Below are 17852 nucleotides of genomic sequence, written 5' to 3' on the forward strand. Positions count from 1 at the left end.
TCCTCCTCGTCTTCTTTAACAGGGTCTGTTAGTGAACTTGGAGCTTGCTGTTTGGTGTAATCTAGGTGGCCAGCAAGCACCTGATGTGTCTTTCCCTCCCCTCTGGGTGCTGGGTTACAGGCACATGTTTGCTACTGCACTTAGCTTTTACATGGATGCTGGGATCCATGGAAGAGTCTCGCGCTTGCTCAGTAAACACTTTGCCCACTGAGCTGTCTCCCAGCACATCCCTCTATTTCATTGCTGTTGTGGTGTCTCCATCCTATGTTTTTGTGGTATGTGTGCATGCCACCTAGTGCCCATGTGAAGGTCAGAGGTCATTTTGGGGCCCATTCTCTCCTTCCACCCATGCAATGAGTTCTAGGGATGACATTCAGGCTGTGCTTTACCCACCGAGCCATCTCGCCAGCCCATGTTTGTTTTAAATAACATTTCTTTGTCTAATGTAATGTCCTTTTTTTTTTTTTTTGAGAAGTTCATACATATAAATAATGCATTTGATCTCTCACAACTCTTTCCCCATAATACATTTTTCAAAAGTCATTTTAGGCCAGGTGGTGGCAGTACAGAGAAATGCACATCTCTGAGTTCGAGGCCAGCCTGCTCTACTGAGTGAGTTTCAGGACAGCTAGGCTACACAAAAAGACTCTGTCTCGAAAAAAACACACACACACACAAAAAGTCATTTTGGAGCTCTCTTCTAGACCCTGTTAGCTCTATTCCTGTTTCCTCAGAAGACAAGGGCAGGTGTATCTGTAAGTTCAAGACTAGCCAGGGCAACATAGTGAGATGCCATCTCAAAACAAAAATAAGCCTCCCATGGGTAAAGGTGTGTCTTTGTACAGGTCACTTTAGCAAGTTTGTCGTAGCAGGTTGTTCCTAAGCGATAATGCTGTCTCTGAAGATGGACAGGGATTGAGCAGAAGGGCTTCATACACAAACACGGTGTCACTGAGCTGGGCCTCCATCCTCCTCATGCTAAATTTGGTCACTTTAGGTGGTCACCACCAGATCCCTCACTGAAGGCACAGTCTTCTCCTCTTAAGTGGTTTGTGTGGTGATAGTTTGGCGTTGCGTAACTATAAATACCCCTTCCCCGTAACCGTTGGCCCAGGAAGTCTCGGCATCTGTTGATTCTTCATGATTGAGATATTCCATTGATAGTTTGATAAAGACAGTTCTGAATTAATGTGACTTGACAAGAATGTTGACGTGACAAAGTCAACAGGAGGAATGACACAAACGGTTTCCTTTGGGCGGGGAAGGTGACAGAACAGGGCTGTCATATTTTGTCAACATTCATAAGCATTTTGTGTAACTTGGCTGATATTGAATTGCATACCGGTTGCTTAAGCATATGTTGCCTAGAAGTTTGCTGAAAGTCAGGAAGAAAGCAGACGGGATAGAGTTAAAATTACTAATGGTTTATTCATAAAGTAGAATTTATTTTGATTGAGGAAATTACTTGATTGATAGTAATCTGTAATTTTTTTTATTTTTAAGGCATTTTTAATTAGATATTTTCTTCATTTACATTTCAAATGCTATCCCCAAAGCCCCCTATACCCTTCCCCCGCCCTGCTCCCCAACCCACCCACTCCCACTTCCTGGCCCTGGCAGTGATCTGTAATCTTATTTCCCTTTTACTTGGTTTAACCTTCCTCACTAGAACTTGTCTTACTTCTAAATTATTTTCATCTTTCCTTGACCAATCAATCCAACATGCCCAGAGACTAAAAGCAACGTTCCTGAGTCCCAAGTAGGATCGTCTAGTTCCTAGCAAGGGAAGGGACCTTTCGGTTCTCATTGTTTCCTGAGCCACGGCAGCCAGGAAGCCATGGAACAGTTGAGTCTTACTAAAATACAAGTGTGGGAAATGTCCTTGAAAAATCTTCTATTCGGGGAATGAAAGGTTTCACTTTGCACTCTAATCTTGGAGAGATGAGTTCACCTTCAGCATGAGGTGATAAAAGTCTCAGAGATTCTGCCGCACATCGGAATGGATGCGTGAGCACGTGGGGTGCACAGAATCAGAACAGAAACCACGGTACAACAGTTTCACAGTTGTCCTCTTGCAAAACTCATTCTAGATGAACCGCCCTAATCTGGTTCTCCTTCTCCCCACTTACCTTACAAGCTAACTTAAGAGCTGACTGGATGCCATGATTTCTTCTCTGTTGAATAGAAATCAGATTACCATGAGAACGGAAGCAAGGAAAAAGATGTCTGTTCGTCCTTTGAGTTTGTATGTCCCTAAGGCACCTGTTACTTTCAAACAGTCACGAGGTGAGGATTGTTTTATGGGAGGTTAGGCTACTGTGTGGGCTCCTCTTACAGCGGCTCCATTAGATCCTCAAGGAAAGCAGCTTCCATCAGTAACTGCTGGCGACTTGTTTTGTCTTGAATGCTCCGATCCTACAGAAACTCCTCTTCAGAGAATCAAGTTAAAGGGTGAAAAGTTCACCCTACTTCCTTTTCTTCTAACTGTAGTTTCTTGAGAGCTGAACAAATGTCAGAGGCCCACAGCCCGCTTTTTTTTGATGCCTGTGCACACACTGCAGGGCTACCCTTTGCCTCCTGGAAGATACAGTTAGTGGATTCTTTATATTCTTTTCCCACAGTGACATCTCTAAAAAGGCTTCTCTCTTGACCCATTCTTCCAGCTGCCTGCGGACGTGATCTACATTTAGGGAAGTCAGACATGAAGCCAGAAATGGTTTCCCTGGTTCTCTTGAGTTGTACGTTTAAATATGGAGTCAAGTGATTGATGGAGGGTTTGGCTGAGCAGTTCTTAGAGTGTACACAAATCCCGTTGCTCTTTTCTGGGTAAAGTCTCTTTGGAAGGGATAGCATGATGGAACTTCCCCCCGCCCCTTCCAGTCTAGTTCTTTTGAGTTTCTTCTCCCTGTGAAGGTTTAAGTTAGCTGTGGCTTAGTGTTGAAAGAAATGTTAGTCAGGACTGGGGTTATAGCTCATCGATAGAGTGCTTCCTTGAGTTTCAGTGCTAGACAACAGAACAGAGAAAGCCCTCTCACTCCATTTCCAAAGTAACAGCTGGGATAGATGGGGACTCCGTGGGCCCTCCATGAAGGTCCGTAACCCCCCCAATAGACATATAGATGGGGTCTCTGTGGGCTCTCCATGGAGGTCTGTAACCCCCGGATAGTCATATTGGGGGTTTCGGTTTCACCACAGCTTCTCTTCCAAAACCCACATGTCCCGAGTTAAGCAGTGAAGTGGCCCCAAACCACAGGGAGCTCATGAGGCCATCTACACTGTTCAATCCCAGCACACGTCCAAAAATAGAAAGACAATCCCTGTGAGGCTGTTTGCAGGAACTTCCCCTCCGTCCTGCGAATCAGTTCTTGGGGGAAAATGTTGTATTTTGTTCTCCAGGTGGACACCCCAAGTGGACAAGGCAGGGTAGGAGCCCCCAGGGTCCCTCAGGGTCCCTCCACACTGCCCTGGCTTTGCCTGCATCTCATCCCTGTGTGAAGCTCATTGGTTACTGAACAAAAGGAAACAGACGCGTGCCTATGAGCATGGAGAGAAACCAGGATCCTTGTAGCGCTGTGCTGCTTCGCGGTGAGCATGCATAGCTTTTGGCTTTGTGTTCCCTCAGCTGGATGTTCTTATTTCCTATAGCATATTTGTCATGAGGGCTATTTTCTCTTTAAAAGAGGGGATGGGAGAAGGCTTCAAAGTCTGATGGCATGAGAAAGTGACTCATGCCTTGTTTGTTGAACCAGCTAGTTGTTGAGTTTTTTGCTGGGTGTAAAATTATGTCTCCATTTTGGAGATGTACTAGGAAGGCTAGGCACATGCTGTCGGTGGGATTAAGAGCATCTTCCCATCCCAGGTTCCTCCCTCCTACCTGGCCTGCAAGACAGCGAAACGATGAACTTGTCCCTCCAGGTGCCCAACCCGAAGGCTTGGGTCTGAGCTGATTGCTCTCTCCCCTGGCCAAGCTGAGAAGAACCAGAGATGTCTCACGCCCTACATTATCTATAGTCTTCATCCTGAGGACTCTCACCTCTCCTTCGAGTTCCTATGCCAGGGTTAGGCTTGAGTTGATTTCAAAGGAGAGGTCTTAGGGGGAGGCAGAGACGAACTGGTGGCCCTTCTGAAAGCACCTTTGCTGGGGGTGGGTGTGGGTATCCCCTGCCAGTGTGCCTGGTGTCAGATAGCTGGCATTGATGGAGCAGTGGCATCAGCTCTCCCCTCTACTCCCCTGCCAGTAGCTTCTTGTCTTACTCCTCTCCCATCAGCAGAGACTATCAGCGCGTTGATGCTCAGTGGGCACTCATACCTACTTACCAAAGGCGTTATCTGCCGTGTGTGCAGTTGGCTCCGTTGACACCACCTGACTGCTGGGCCTCTCCTCTCTTAGCCCCTCTCCCTGGAGCCATAACAAGTGTAGCAGTTGGGAGACAGGGCCAAGTGGCTCTGGAAGATAGCACCTAAGGCTTCTTATCTAGTAGGTGCTGTTTTGTTTTGTTTTCTCCATTTGCTGTTGCCCAAGAACCAAAGCATCCGCCACTGCTCAGCTGTGTGGTGAAATGGTCTGGCCTGGTGCCAGGGTGCCTCGCCAGGTGGCTGAGCTGTGGAGGCTGCTGCATGCGATGGGCCGATAATACCCCATGGTGCTGTAAACAGGACACCCCACCCTCCTGCAGACACCCAGCCCATGCCCCAGTGCTGGCTGCTTTGTCATTGCCTGTCATGATACTGGCTTGTCTTCTCTGATACAGGAGCCGATTGTTCTGTTTCTCTCCCAGGTTCCCAAATCTGAGAGGGGCGCTTTCCAGAAATAAAACCAGTTCATCTTTCAGCCACAAGCAACCGTTTTGACTTCTCAACACTTCCTATCCTTTAGCTGTAATCACACGAGTGCAGGACAGCGCCCATTCCCCACATCTTTCCGGTATGCCCATAAGCACCCACTTCCCCCTCACTTGTGGGTCTGCTAGGGGATGCTTGTGAGCCGCGGAGCTTAAGCCCTTGCTCATCAACAGCTGCCAATGCCCAAGTCTCTAAGAAGCTTTATTGACTTTTGTTTGTTTGAGACAAGGGATCACCCTGTAGCCAAGGCTGGCCTGGAACTCCTGTTCCTAATGCCTCTGCCTTCCATGTGCTGGGACTACAGGCACGTATCCCTTGCCTACTCCTTTCCGCACACTTCTCTCAGACAGACAGTATCCAGGAGAGCAGTAGGCTGTCCCTAGTAAAGGACAGTGAATATACAGTAAATTCAAGTACCTTGCCAGGCCTGGTGGACAGGCCTGTAATCACAACTACTGAGGAGGCTAGGGCAGAAGAAATGGAAAGGCAAGGCTTCCCTAGACTAAAGATTGAATTCAAGAATACCCTGGGCAAGGTAGGGAGACCCTGTCCCAAAATAAAAAGTAAAGAGAGGGCTGGGGCCATAGCTCAGGAGTAGAGTGCTTGCCTGGTGTGTGTGAGGCCCTAGGTTCAATCCCCAGGCCTGTGATACACCTGTAGAACCTTCTTGCAACAGACTTCTCAGTAGTCGTCTCTTTCTCCACCTCCTTCCCTGTATCTTCCTCGGGAATAAAAGCATATTTGCATTTCTTTTCTCTTCAGAATCCCTAGGAGGCAAGGTGGACCAGATTGGGCCCTGCTGGCAGAGGGAAGGCAGATCCGTGAAGATGGTAGTGTTGGCTGCAGTCACACTGCAGTGAGGATAGGACTGTCAGACCTATGCTGTTTGGATAGCCCCTCCTAGGTATCAGCACTGTGCCTGCTAGTCTGCAGCCTCTTTAAGGATGGCACAGGATAGCATCGCTATCTGGTTTTGGCTTTGGTTTGTCCTTAGGGGAAATTGATGCCTTGGGTTAGCAGCTCCCACTCAGTTTTGGTGCCTAAAACAACAGGTGCTTGCCAAACCATTTTGGGGGATGCAGTAGGTTAGTTTGTTTTTGTTTTTGTTTTTTCCCTAGTCGAAAACCTAATCTTTTTAGAAGTGCCCTCTCCTTTATTTTCTAGGCAGGAGAGAAACATGGCATTTTAGTCTCCTCAGAGGGGTTGGGACATGCCAAGAATTTGGGGATTTGGGAGGGGCCATGGAGCCTTGCTAAGGGCTCTGAGACAGGAGGTAATTCTACCTTGTGGCTAGCTAGGAGCTGAGCCAGCACTGGGATGTGGCCGCTGTGGAGATAAGGCTGGAGCCCAGCTGTGACCTCATCTGCAGGGGTGGGGAAGCAGGTGGGACCTGCAGGTGGGCTGAGCAAGGTCTTTGCAGGTCTGTCTGCCAGCAAGGGAGGCAGCGCAGCCCTTCCTCATTCCATTCTCTCCTTCCCTCCGTTTCTAGCTTTTTTTCCTTTAATTTTTTTTTCCTTTTTTCCCATTTCTGTTATGTTTATGTATATATGGAGGAACAGGTCACACAGCTTTTGTGATCAGTTTTGATCCGAGGCAGCTGAGTAGAATGAGGTATCAAGGGGAATAGTGGTTGGGTCTCTTACCGATTCCAGGATTTTGCGTATTTCCTGGAACCTGTCTGTCAGTACTGTGAGTGAAATACCATTCAGTTCCCTGTTGTGGAAATCGGACCCCAGCTAAATAGTTTGCTGACTAGGGTGGTTCTGAGGGTGGTGAGAACTGACATAAAATCAGTGTGGGGGCAGTTGTTGCTAGGTGATAGATTCCTCTGTTACAGGCTTCAAAGGCCTGGCAAGAAACAAATGAAAACAAATACACTTTACAGCAGACCCCAAACTCAGGCCTGCCCCTACCACACAAGCACGCACACATGCACGCACGCAGACATAGATGGAGATATAGATCCCTATATATCCACACACATCCCGAAGAGGAGCTGACAGGGCAGTCCCCTCCAGGTACCCAGCAGCCTCAGGGCAGGTGGAAAGGGGCTTGGTTTAGGTATAGGACACAGACACCTTCTTGAGGTGTGGAGTGTCATCAGACACTGCCTCTCTGATTGACATTCCTCAGTCTCTCTATCCCTTTCCAGGGCCGACAGGAGAGGAAAGGGCGACTGCAGACCAAAGTAATTTGTAGCAATGGGGCAAGACTGAAAAGTATTCTCTAAGCCTGAGATGTTTCAGAATCTCCACAGGGTCTTCCTGCTGAGAGGACGGGGCAAGTGACTCTGACTGACCTTTCTCCCCCATCACTGTTCCTCAGCCCTGGAGGCAGTCTCTGTCCTTCCAAACTAGGAAGACGCAGCTGCGAGGATTGTGACATCCAAGCCTACATGCTAGTCATTTTCTTACCTGCCTCTTTGATTATCTGTCATGTAATACTGCAAAGGTGCTTTCTAGAGGCCAGGCCTTCTAATTGGGTTCTCAGGGACCGCCTTAAAGGAGGCCTAGAGGACAGGATTTCAGTGTCTGAGCCGGTTTCCATAGTAGACCAGAAGCCTCCAGAAATATTTGAATTACCACCTTTCTACCTTAAGCCCAACTCAGAATAATGCCTGATTGAATTGCTTGTGGAGGAGGTAAACTTGAAGCTTAAACCAGTGGGCCTGTCTGTAAACCACTGCAGTAACAGGGTCACAAGGAAGTGAAGGAGGAGGTGGCCCCCAGAACCTCAGACATAGCAGAGACGTGGCTATGGGGTCTTTCTGAAGGTGAGCGGCTGCTGTGGATGCCCAGAGGTGCAGCGGGCTAATTACAGAAGCTTTGCCTTTCTACTATAGGGTTTTCAGTTTTATCCAAGTGCTTGGGTTCTTGCCAACCTGGGCTCTCTGTGCTGTAGCCATTGGGGACTACAAAGCTAAATCAGAGCCCGGCCTCACAGACTGTTCATTCTCTGGGAGTCACAAGTGCTGTAACCCTAGAGAGAGGCAGTAAGTACAAGGAGAGCCCAGACCATCCCGAAACACTCCTCCAAGGGCCTTCCCAGCATCCACAGGCTGGGGAGGAGGTGGAGGCAGTTAGGCTGGCCTGGGGGATGGCAAAGACATCAGCAGCAGGGAGAGGGAAAGGCCCCGGAAGTGGTGGGAAACGGCACAGGGTGTCGGATCTGCAGTGTAGAGGAATGAAGTGCACAGGACAGGTAAGTAGGCCAGAGCATGGCCTGTGACTCCGGGCTTTTACGCATGTGTACATGTGCATGTGTGTGTGCGTGTGCGTGTGCATGTGTGTGTGTTGTACACAAGCATAGCCAAGGCATGAGAATGGAGGTCAGAGGACAATCTGAACAACTTTCAGGAGTTGGTCTTTCTTTCCACCAGTGTGATCGGGGTATCAAACGTGGGCCTTTAGGCCTGGCATCAGGCGCCTTTTCTTTCTGGGTCATCTTGCTAGCTCCTGACTTCCGACTTTGAAAGGGCCTTTGGAAAATTTTAGAGTAGAGATTTTATAAACATTTAAAATAATGTATTGCCAGGCATGGTGGTGCTTACCTATAACCCTAACCCTTGGGAGGCAGAGGAGGAGTGCAAGTTTAAGGCCTGATTGGGCTATATAAGAGACCAGCTGAAAGCCAAAAACACGGGTGGTGGTAATGCTCTCGGCAGGCAGATGGATCTGAGTTGAGGCTAGCCCAGTCTACAAATTCAGGGGTACACAGAGAAATCATGTCTTGAAACAAAACAAACAAACAAACAAAAAAATCCAAGGTCTGCCTGGATGTGATAGTGAGACACTGTCTCAAAAACAAAAACAATTTCCTGGTAAATGTATGTTGTAGTCAGCATATACTGATTAGAAAGAAGGTAGGGACACAGCCAAACAACATTATGATGTGCTTCCGTTTTATTATTGTTATCGTCACCATCACCATCACCATCATCGACAGGGTTTCTCTGTGTAGCTCTGACTGTCTGGAACTCTCTGTAGACTAGGCTGGCCTCCAACTGAGAGTTCTGCCTGCCTCTGCCTTCTGAGTTTGTGCCCAGCCTTTTTGTTTGTTTTGTTTTGTTTTGTTTCTTACCCTAGCCCATTTAAAACATTTAAAATGTATGCATGTCCACATTCAGAAAGTAAGATTGCATGATGAAACTTCTTTTTTTCCCCAGACAGGGTCTCTCTGTGCAACCCTGGCTTGCCTAGAACTCACTGTGTAAGGCTGGCCTCAAACATAGAGACCCACCTCCTGAGTGCGGAGACTAAAGGTGTGAGCCACCGCACCCACCAGTGTTTCATGATTAACAGTGATTGTCTCTGGGTGAGGAGGTGGTGATGACCCATCTCTGTGTGTGTGTTTCTTTTGTTTATATATTTCTTGAATTTTTTTGACAATTCATACTTATAACTTTTTTCATTGAAAGTCATTTTTAGTCTCTTCTAAGTGAGTACTTATTTGCTGGCTGAAGGAAATGATTTACAGTATGACAAAGGTTACATTAAAAACTAAGAGAGCAGGCTGGAGAGATGGCTCAGTGGGTAAGAGCACTGACTGCTCTTCCAGAGGTCCTGAGTTCAATTCCCAGCAACCACATGGTGGCTCACAACCATCTGCAGTGGGATCCAATACCCTCTTCTGGTGTGTCTGAAGACATCTATATATACTAACAGCATATTAGAGAGCAATCCAAATGTCCAGCAAAGTAGGAATGGTTAAACAAATCACTGTTTGATATCATAAATTCTTTAAAATGGCAAATATGTAGATCATTGATACTTTGAATTGGGATTTTGTAATATATAAAACAATGCAAAATATATTTTATAATTTATATTGATTAGGAGCCTGTCAAAACATATGTAAGTATCTAAATTAATTTGAAGAATTTCACATTATTGGTATCTTTTTTTTAAAAAGCTGGTTAACATAAATAATGTAAAATTCACTGCCAGGTAACAGTAGTGCACACCTTTAGTCTCAGCACTTGAGAGGCAGAGGCAGGTAGATTTCTGTGACTTCCAGGACAGCCAGGGCTACACAGAGAAGCCCTGTCTTAAAAAATAAAACAACCCACCGAGCAGTGGTGGCTCATGCTTTTAATCCTAGCACTTGGGAGGCAGATTTCTGAATTTGAGGCTAGCCTGGTCTACGGAGTGAGTTCTAGAACAGACAGGGCTACACAGAGAAACCCTGTCTCAAAAAATCAAAAACAAACAAACAAAAAAGAAACAAACAACAAAAGCAAAACAACAGCAAAATTACCATTTTAAGCATCTTAAGTTTACAATTCCATGGCATAAGTACATTTATAGTGTAGCCATCAGACTATCATTTCTGGAATGTTTTACCATCCCAGAGGTAACCATCGATTAACAGAACCCCCCATCCCCTTCCTTCTGTGCTCATGGTCACCTTAGTCGTCCTTGGCCCTATGGATTTGGCTATTCCAGATGTCTCATGAAGGTGGACTCCTATGACATTTGCTGTCTGTCTGTATCTGGACTATTTCACCCTGTGCCACCAGGTTGCCTTCAATTTATGGCTATTATAATTGATGCTACTGTGATCATACATATATAAATAACTTTTCAAATCTCTGCTTTCAGAGGTGTTTTTCTTTTTTTCTTTTCTTTTTTTTTTTTTTTTTTTTTTGAGGGGAGTCTTTACCTAGAATTGGAATTTCTGGACCCGAAGGGAATTTTATGTTTAATTTTTTGGGGAACTGCCAATCTTTCTGTGTCTTTTTAATGTAAACCTCTTCAAGTCTATTTATACCTACAGTTCCCAGTTCCTTCTGCTATGCTGAATATACACATAAATCACAAGGGATTACTACAGATGTGAAGGCAGTTTGTCTGTTTAAAGGAGAGTCTTTATAGATCCTCAGATAGTGGAGTGTTTGAACAGGGACATAGAAAACAGAGTCAACTCAGACCCCTGAGACTTCCAGATGATCCCAGAACTCTTATGTTTTAAAAAGAGTTTCAACTTTTAATTTCTCCCAGAAATCTTAAGCCAACATAAAATAAAATGAATGCATTTATAATTGCCCCTTCTTGTGTTTTGTTTTTTGCCATTCAGATAAAAGTCAGAGAAGGGGTTGGGAAAGGCCCGCAGACTTGGCTGCTGTCTTCTGCTGCACGCCTTGGCTTAGAGCTTTGAGGCTCTTTCTGGGCCAGTGCCCTAGCTCTCCTGGAGCTGCCTGGGCTGGAGGAAGTAGTAAGGACCCTTCATGCTGGGCCTGGTGGTACACACCCGAAATCCCAGTTTGGGAGACAGGCAGAGGATTGAATTCAGGATGGGCCTGGGCTACACAGCCCATTCAAGGCCATCCTGGGCAATATGGCAAGATCCTATCTCAAAAACATAGCGCTGTGGAATACAGTCCTTGTTTGGCCTATGTAAGGATCTGGGTCCAGTCTTTAACACCATAAAAAGAAGAAAAGAATGTTTTTTAATTAATTGAGCCATTTGTGCAGCAAAGAAGATTCAAAATGGATGCAGGAGGAGGGAAGGAGGGCAGAAAATGTAAAAAGGGAAGAAGGCTTGTGTTTTATGAACATGGAGTTCCCTCCGAGGCTAGGAAACAGTTCCTCCAGGGAGTCTCTCGGAGTGGACACCTGGGAGTGCTGGGCTCAGAGTACCCTAGAGCAGGAACAAAGGACATCGTAAGGGACCTCTGTGTCCACTGTGAAGTGGTCAGAAGGGATCCAGTGAGGACGTGAAGTCAGGGTTGCTGGTCAGACAGGATGGGCCTTTGCTGTTGTGAATTCTTTCAGGAAGGTGGGAAGACATGGCAGGCAGATGAGGTATCCTGGAAGAGAGGAGGCTGGTTGCCATGACTCCTTCCTCCATGCTGATGGCAAGGCCTTGCGGGCTGTGCTCTCTTTCAGCCAGCGTTCCATGTTCGGTGGCCCCAGAAAAGTCGGTGTGTAGGCCTCAGCCACCCCAGGTCCGGCGTACGTTCTCCCTGGACACCATCCTCAGTTCCTACCTTCTGGGCCAGTGGCCACGAGATGCCGATGGGGCCTTCACCTGCTGTACCAATGACAAGGCCACCCAGGTAATGGGATCAGGGGGGTGGGAGGGCTGGCTGAGGCCACTGGTGACTTCTGTCACAAAAGTGACTTGACCTGGGTTTTGGGTGTACATAAAAGCTTTTCTTCTTCTACTGTTTACCAGGGTTTTTCCATCTTTGTTTTCTTTTGTAAACATAGGTGAAAATGAGTTTGCATTCCACCTGGTGGAAAAGAGACGTCAAGCTGGGGCTTACAGTTTGGATTTCAGGGTTTACATGTGGAGAATCTGCAGCTGGCTTTTAAGTTTGGGACTTTTAAAATGAGATTTGCCCTCCTGAAGTTAAACTAAGGCCAACATTTGGTCCAGTTTGCATTCCCCAGGCATTCGAGGAAGTGGCCAAAGAGGCGCTGAGCCAGGGTCGACCCCATTGGATCAGTAGGTGTAGGGCATTCTCGTGAAGAGCTACACCTTGCCAGCAGCCAGGCCAGAGCTGCTCCAGGGCATCCGAGTCCTGCACAGCCCAGCTTTCTCTCCTGTGTTTTCATGAACAGTCCTGCCCTTGGAAGGGATCTCCACAGACCATCCAGCCCATGTGTCCATCTTTTGGATAAGATTTGTTAACTTGAGCAAAAAAGTCAATCTCATCTGGAAATTACCCAAAGAAGTTTCTTAGTCTGACCTAGGATTTCAGTCTTCTTAGCATTTAAGTTTGGTAAGAGCCAGGCTCCCTTTGGGGGCAGCTTAAGCTGAGTCCTCTTCAACTTGCAGGGAAGAACACCTAGCTTGGCCCAGCCCTTCATTCTGGGTAACAGGACAAGAAGGGGTGAGGCAGCTCTTCCTTTGCTGTGTAGAGTGTATCCAGTCTGCCCCCATCCATGTTGCATGACAGCCGGGTCGTATGGACCCCCATGCTCCATGCAGCTCGCTCTGCCTCCTCAGCTCATCCCACCAGCTCCTTTCTTTTTATGAGATCCACTTTCAAATGTGTCTAATGAACATTTGAACACCCTCTCCTTTCCAATGGTTACAAGATTTGGTTTCTTTGAGCCTGGTTTCCAGTTGCCTGAAGGCCCGAGAACAGACAACCAAGGGATGTCATGGGGCTGATGTCTGGCAAAGTCTAGAGGAGCAAGAGTCTTCCAGAAATGCCCCTTGTTGTATCAAAAAGAATTGAAACAAGGTTAAAGCAGTAAGGTGATATCAATGGCCAGTCCTCTGTAGAAGTGCAGGAAGGAGGTGAAGGGGAGCAGGCGCTCTCCGGGAGCCTGCACTGGTCTCCCTTTATCCTTAGATAAGGAGACAGGGGCATGCTTCATCCCTCGTGAGCCTGGCAGTACACACTCCTTTCTCTATGGCTCAGGCCAGATAATGTAGTAAATCACGGAGGGCTTCCTGCAGGGGTGGACCTTGATGTTGCTTCAAGTAGGTGGATGCATGAGCATCTTGCTTTGCTAGACATCAGGCAGCGTATCCCTACCTCGGTCATTTCCTGTTTGCCAGCCTCTGTCCAGTGGCTGTCCTATTTCTCATGGAGCTTTCTCTCTGTCACCCCAGGCAGGGCTGGCCTCAGACATTCTCTGGCCAAGTTGGAGTGGCCTGGGTTCTGAGCTGCGTGTTTTTGCTTCGGCTTCCAGCTGCAGGCCAGATCTTTTATATAACAAGTCTGGGCTCCTTGCCACAGCGAGACAGAGGTCAGCGATGTGCCTCCATGGGTCTGGCAAGGCCCAGCCCTCGAGCTTTCCTCTTTCCCGGGATGGGCTCCAGCCCTCGCTCGAGGAACTCTTAGCAACCTGTCAATATTGTGGCTGCAGGCAAGAGGTGGGAGGATTCTGATCGGTGTAAGCATCCAACCCCAAGTATGTGCTCTGCCCATCTCCCAGGCCTGCTCTTCAGGGAAGTTTCTGCTCCTAGGCTTGGGTTCCACTCAAATTACTGCTTGAGGCTCCTGTGCCTGGTACAAGCTGCCACATTTAGCACTGGCATTACACTGTGAAAGCTTTAGGCTCAACTGCCATCTCCCCAGAAGGCCTTGTGCATCCCTTCTGAACAGCGAGAGATCACCCAGGAGGATGGATGAAATTTTCAGGAAATGTGGAGAAGGGAAAGGGGAGTGGGGAATCTAGATCTATTAAGGTCTTTGAAAGCATGCCTCTGTGTGTGTGTGTATGTGTGTGTGTGTGTCCGTCCGTCTGTCTGTCTGTCTGTCTGGTTGGTTTGCTTGTTGGGTTGTAATGCTGGAGATAGATAGAGCTTAGGGCTTCAGGCAGGCAAGGCAAGTGCTTGTGCTCTGCCACTGAGCTACATCCTGAGTTCATTAAAAGCCTTTCAGCTGTTAGGAGTGGATGGATGCCAGACCTTTCCCAGTCGCTTTGAGCAAGCCAGCTATTCCTACCCTGCCCCTCACTCGCACCCTTTCTCTCTAGCCATAGCAGTGAAACATTCCGTGGTCTGCTTCATCCAGCCTAATGGCAGGTACTTGTTACTGTTCTCCTGGGTGCCTAACCTCCCTGTGTTAGAGGCTATGCCATTGCTGACACTCCCAGGAATGTGCTTTTCAGTTACAGCTGAGGCTAAGCAGCTCTTTCCCAGAACCTCCCCTAGAGGGCTTTGCTCCTTCCAAGCCAGTGTCAGAGCTAGGCCTCAGACCCAGAGCACCTGCCTTTAGAGAGCTGGGCGTGCTGTGTGCTCCAGGCCTGTTAGTGCATAGGGCAGAAGAGATTGAAGAGTGCTCAGCACTTGGGTCTATGGCAATGCTATGATCCCAGGATCCCCTTCCTGGCCATGTTCCATGTTTTCAGTCAAGTACAAGTCAATGTTCAGACAACCGTAGACTGAGTAGGAGCAAGGCTCCTCACATATGAGGGAAGAGGAACAAAAACAGCTATTCTGGAAAGGAGGAAGGGGTGTAACCGGGACACCTGGGGAGGGGCCACGGCTTCGATGCTTGTATCTTTTTCAATGTTGGGGATGGAACCCAGGGCCTGCACATGCTAGCCAGATGCTGTACTTCTGAGCTAGACTTCCAGCTGGCTTGCTTTGAGCCAAGAGGGCCAATGTGAAAGGTGTGAACAGGTGTTTCCAGCAGTGGCTTCCTGAGACAGGGCCAGCGAGAGCTAGGGAGTCACTCCCCCCAGCACCACTTCCTGTGGCATCTCCATCTTCTGCAGGAAGTCCTGTGTCTGAGAGAAGTTTTTCAGAATTGTCTCAGTTTATTTGAGTGTGTTTTCTCTTCTGTGGCCCACCCTTCCTCCAGGCCATCTGGGAACCCAGAGCTGGCCACCAAGTGCTTTAAGTTGGCCTCTCCTAGTGGCTGTGCCCTGGCCAGGGCTCGTGATGGCAGCACATGCCAGTGGCTGTGGTTACCTCTATCCCTTCTTACTGGGCAAAGTATATGAGCCTTGTACTCTTCTGGAGGGAGGAAGTGGGCTTCCCACAGCCGGGATGACTGTTTGAGCAAAGTTCCCCAGCTGGTGGCATCCTTCCCACAGAAGGGACCTCGGGTACCTCCCCTGCCTGGCTCCACTCACACTCGCTTCTTTCCATCCCCATTTCTGCTTAATTGTGGGGAAACCTCTGTGATCCCCACTCCTGCTCCCATTTACCTCTGACTTTTCTTTAGTCTTAAGTTCTTACCAGACGTCATCAGGGAGCATCCCAAAGGCCGGAGGCTGAGCAGCCTCCTGGCTGGAGAGGACTTCCTTTCTGTCTTTCCTGCATCAGGGGCAGGGGTCCTGCCTTTCCCTGAGCTGCTGCCTCAGTGTTCCCTGATGGCACATGACCCAGTGTGACCGTCACAGACCTTTAAAAAATTGTTTTGTTTTTTGTTTGTTTTTGTTTTTGTGGGCATAAGGGCTTGGGCACAGAGCCTGTTTTCCAAACTAGTGTCCAAGACCAGTGGGTCAGTGCATGGTTTGACAATACAACAAATACTTAAATGTGGCCATGATGGAAAATCTGAGGGTTATCCAGTCACTGCTAAGGTAGAAATGGCAGCTTTGGCCACCTGCAGCCATAGTTCTGGTGCTGGCCAGTGGTGCTGGCCTCCGAGCCTTTTTGTTTGGTCAAAGTCCTAATGGACTGGCTTCCTTCTGAACTGAGCTCAGCACCTGCCCTCTGACATATATATATATATATATATATATATATATATATATATATCCCCAGTCAGGTCCTGGGCTGCTCTTTACTTCTGACAGGTACAGTGTGGGTATGTTCCCAGGCCCCAGCCCGGCTCTGCGCATGGAGCATGCCCAGGAGCCAAGGTTACTGGAGACACTGAGGGCCTGGACTCTTCCCCTCCTGGTCATGACCTCCAGGTAGAAACTTAGCTGGGTTGGAGACCAAGAAAGCCATCCCAGTGTGGAGGGCCCATCCTCCTTGCTTTGGCTGCTCTGTTGGCTCTGTGGGAAGCTGTCTTCCTCTTCCATGCCCATCTATCCCTCCACATGCTGCCCTGGAATCTTATAATCCCTGGCAAGACAATCGTCCTCTACCCATGCATGCACGGTTTTGTACAGCAGCTGCAGACCTGCCGCTCACTCATGGTTAGTAATCTTACCCCACCCTCCCTCGCTCCCTTAGCCAGGGTGTGGAGAAAGTCCATTCTAGTGCATGAGTCCCCTGACAAGCATGGACTTTTGGTCCCCTATGCCCAGACTCTCCTCCACACGAAGGGGCGTCTAGCATGACTATTTACACTGCTGCCCCACAGCTTGGCCTGACTCTATCCTGGTGACCTCCTTGAAGTAGATCTTAGCTGTGACTTTACTGTTCCCCAAGGAGACCATGACCAAGGCCTTTGTAGTGAGGCTCAGAAAGGAGGATCCTGAGCAATCTGGGGTACATTTCCCCCACTTGACATATCCACTGCAGCTAGAAAGGCAGAAAGCTGGACCTTTGTACCTGCCCGGCTTGACAGTACTCACACCAGCCTGTAAACAGCTTTCAGTAGTGGTTGGCTTCTCTTAGCTCATAGCACCTTGCTCTAGCCTCTGCTTTAGTGGTCACATGGCTTTATCCTCTGTATGCACCGGCTCCTTCAGCCTCTCTCTCACAAGAACACTCTGGCAAGGCAGGGATTGGCAGTAAGGCTCGCCCATCGTAGAAGGGAGAGAGATGAGTTTGTCTGGGTTGAGGGATGGGGTGATGATTTCCATGGGCAGGTGGTGGATGCTGAGATAAAGTGATGGCGTCAGCATCACATGTACAGAGAGTACGCAGTAGTTTGTAGGAAGATGTTGCTCAGGAGAGGTCGGAAATGGATTAGGAAAGGAGATGATACCAACTCCTATGGTTTCCTCATCTTTCTTCCACTCCTGTACCAGTCTACATCTCCCTGTACTCCTTCACAGCTCCTAGGAGGAGGTAGCTGAGACACATGTAGAGGTGTTAGTAGCCAGTTGCAACCTGACCCAGCATCCTTCTTGTCTTTCACCACCCACTTGTGAGCCCGGTATCTTCAGTGGTGAGGAGGGAACATCATCCTCTTAGGTTTTGCCATCTCTCCTCTGTGGTCTTTGCTCCTTTTCCAGAGGTGACAGAGATGTGTAGGACTCAACTCTACTGGCAGCACTGGTGATCTGCAAGCTTGGTCTAGGCACATGAGCAGAGGAGGACATGCGTGTTACTGCAGAGTCCTAGTAGCTGATGGGGAGATAGGCTATGTTCTCCCTGTCAGCTGGTGTAGCTCTTCTGAGGTCTGATAGACTGAGTTAGAGAGCCAGGCATTTGGAAGGAGATCAGCTACTTGGTTTCTAGAGACTGTGAGAGCCAGTGTCACCTGAGGGCTTTGGGGTACATGGCTGCATTCCTGGCTGCTCTTTTCATAAAGGAAGAAGGCTGGGAATGGACCTGAGGATGCACTCCCTGGGGCTGCCAGTGGTCTCACCCTGGCTGTGGTCCACGGCCTGGGAAAGGTCCTGCTTGCGGGCAGCTGCAGACAGGAAGGGCCAGAAGCTCAGTCTGCAGCGGCTTCTCCACGTGCAGCTGTCGCACCA

At 48.4% G+C, this 17852-nt stretch overlaps 1 protein-coding gene across 6 annotated transcripts in view; it reads left to right on the plus strand.

Annotated features, from left to right (window-relative positions):
• Nucleotides 1-17852, plus strand: part of Fam117a (family with sequence similarity 117, member A) — a 44855-nt gene that overhangs the window by 15252 nt on the left and 11751 nt on the right. For 4 of the 6 annotated variants that reach the window (NM_172543.4, XM_006532837.3, XM_006532836.3 and 1 more), the window contains one exon: nt 11730-11899. In NM_172543.4, the coding sequence (NP_766131.2) occupies nt 11730-11899 (170 nt within the window). Of the gene's footprint in view, nt 1-2185; nt 2287-3396; nt 3586-11729; nt 11900-17852 lie in introns of all 6 variants that reach the window. The other 2 variants (XM_006532835.3, XM_006532833.4) reach the window with 2 other exon arrangements.

This window comes from Mus musculus, chromosome 11 (genome assembly GCF_000001635.26).
Source record: "Mus musculus strain C57BL/6J chromosome 11, GRCm38.p6 C57BL/6J".
In the NCBI taxonomy this organism is placed as follows: Eukaryota; Metazoa; Chordata; class Mammalia; order Rodentia; family Muridae; genus Mus; species Mus musculus.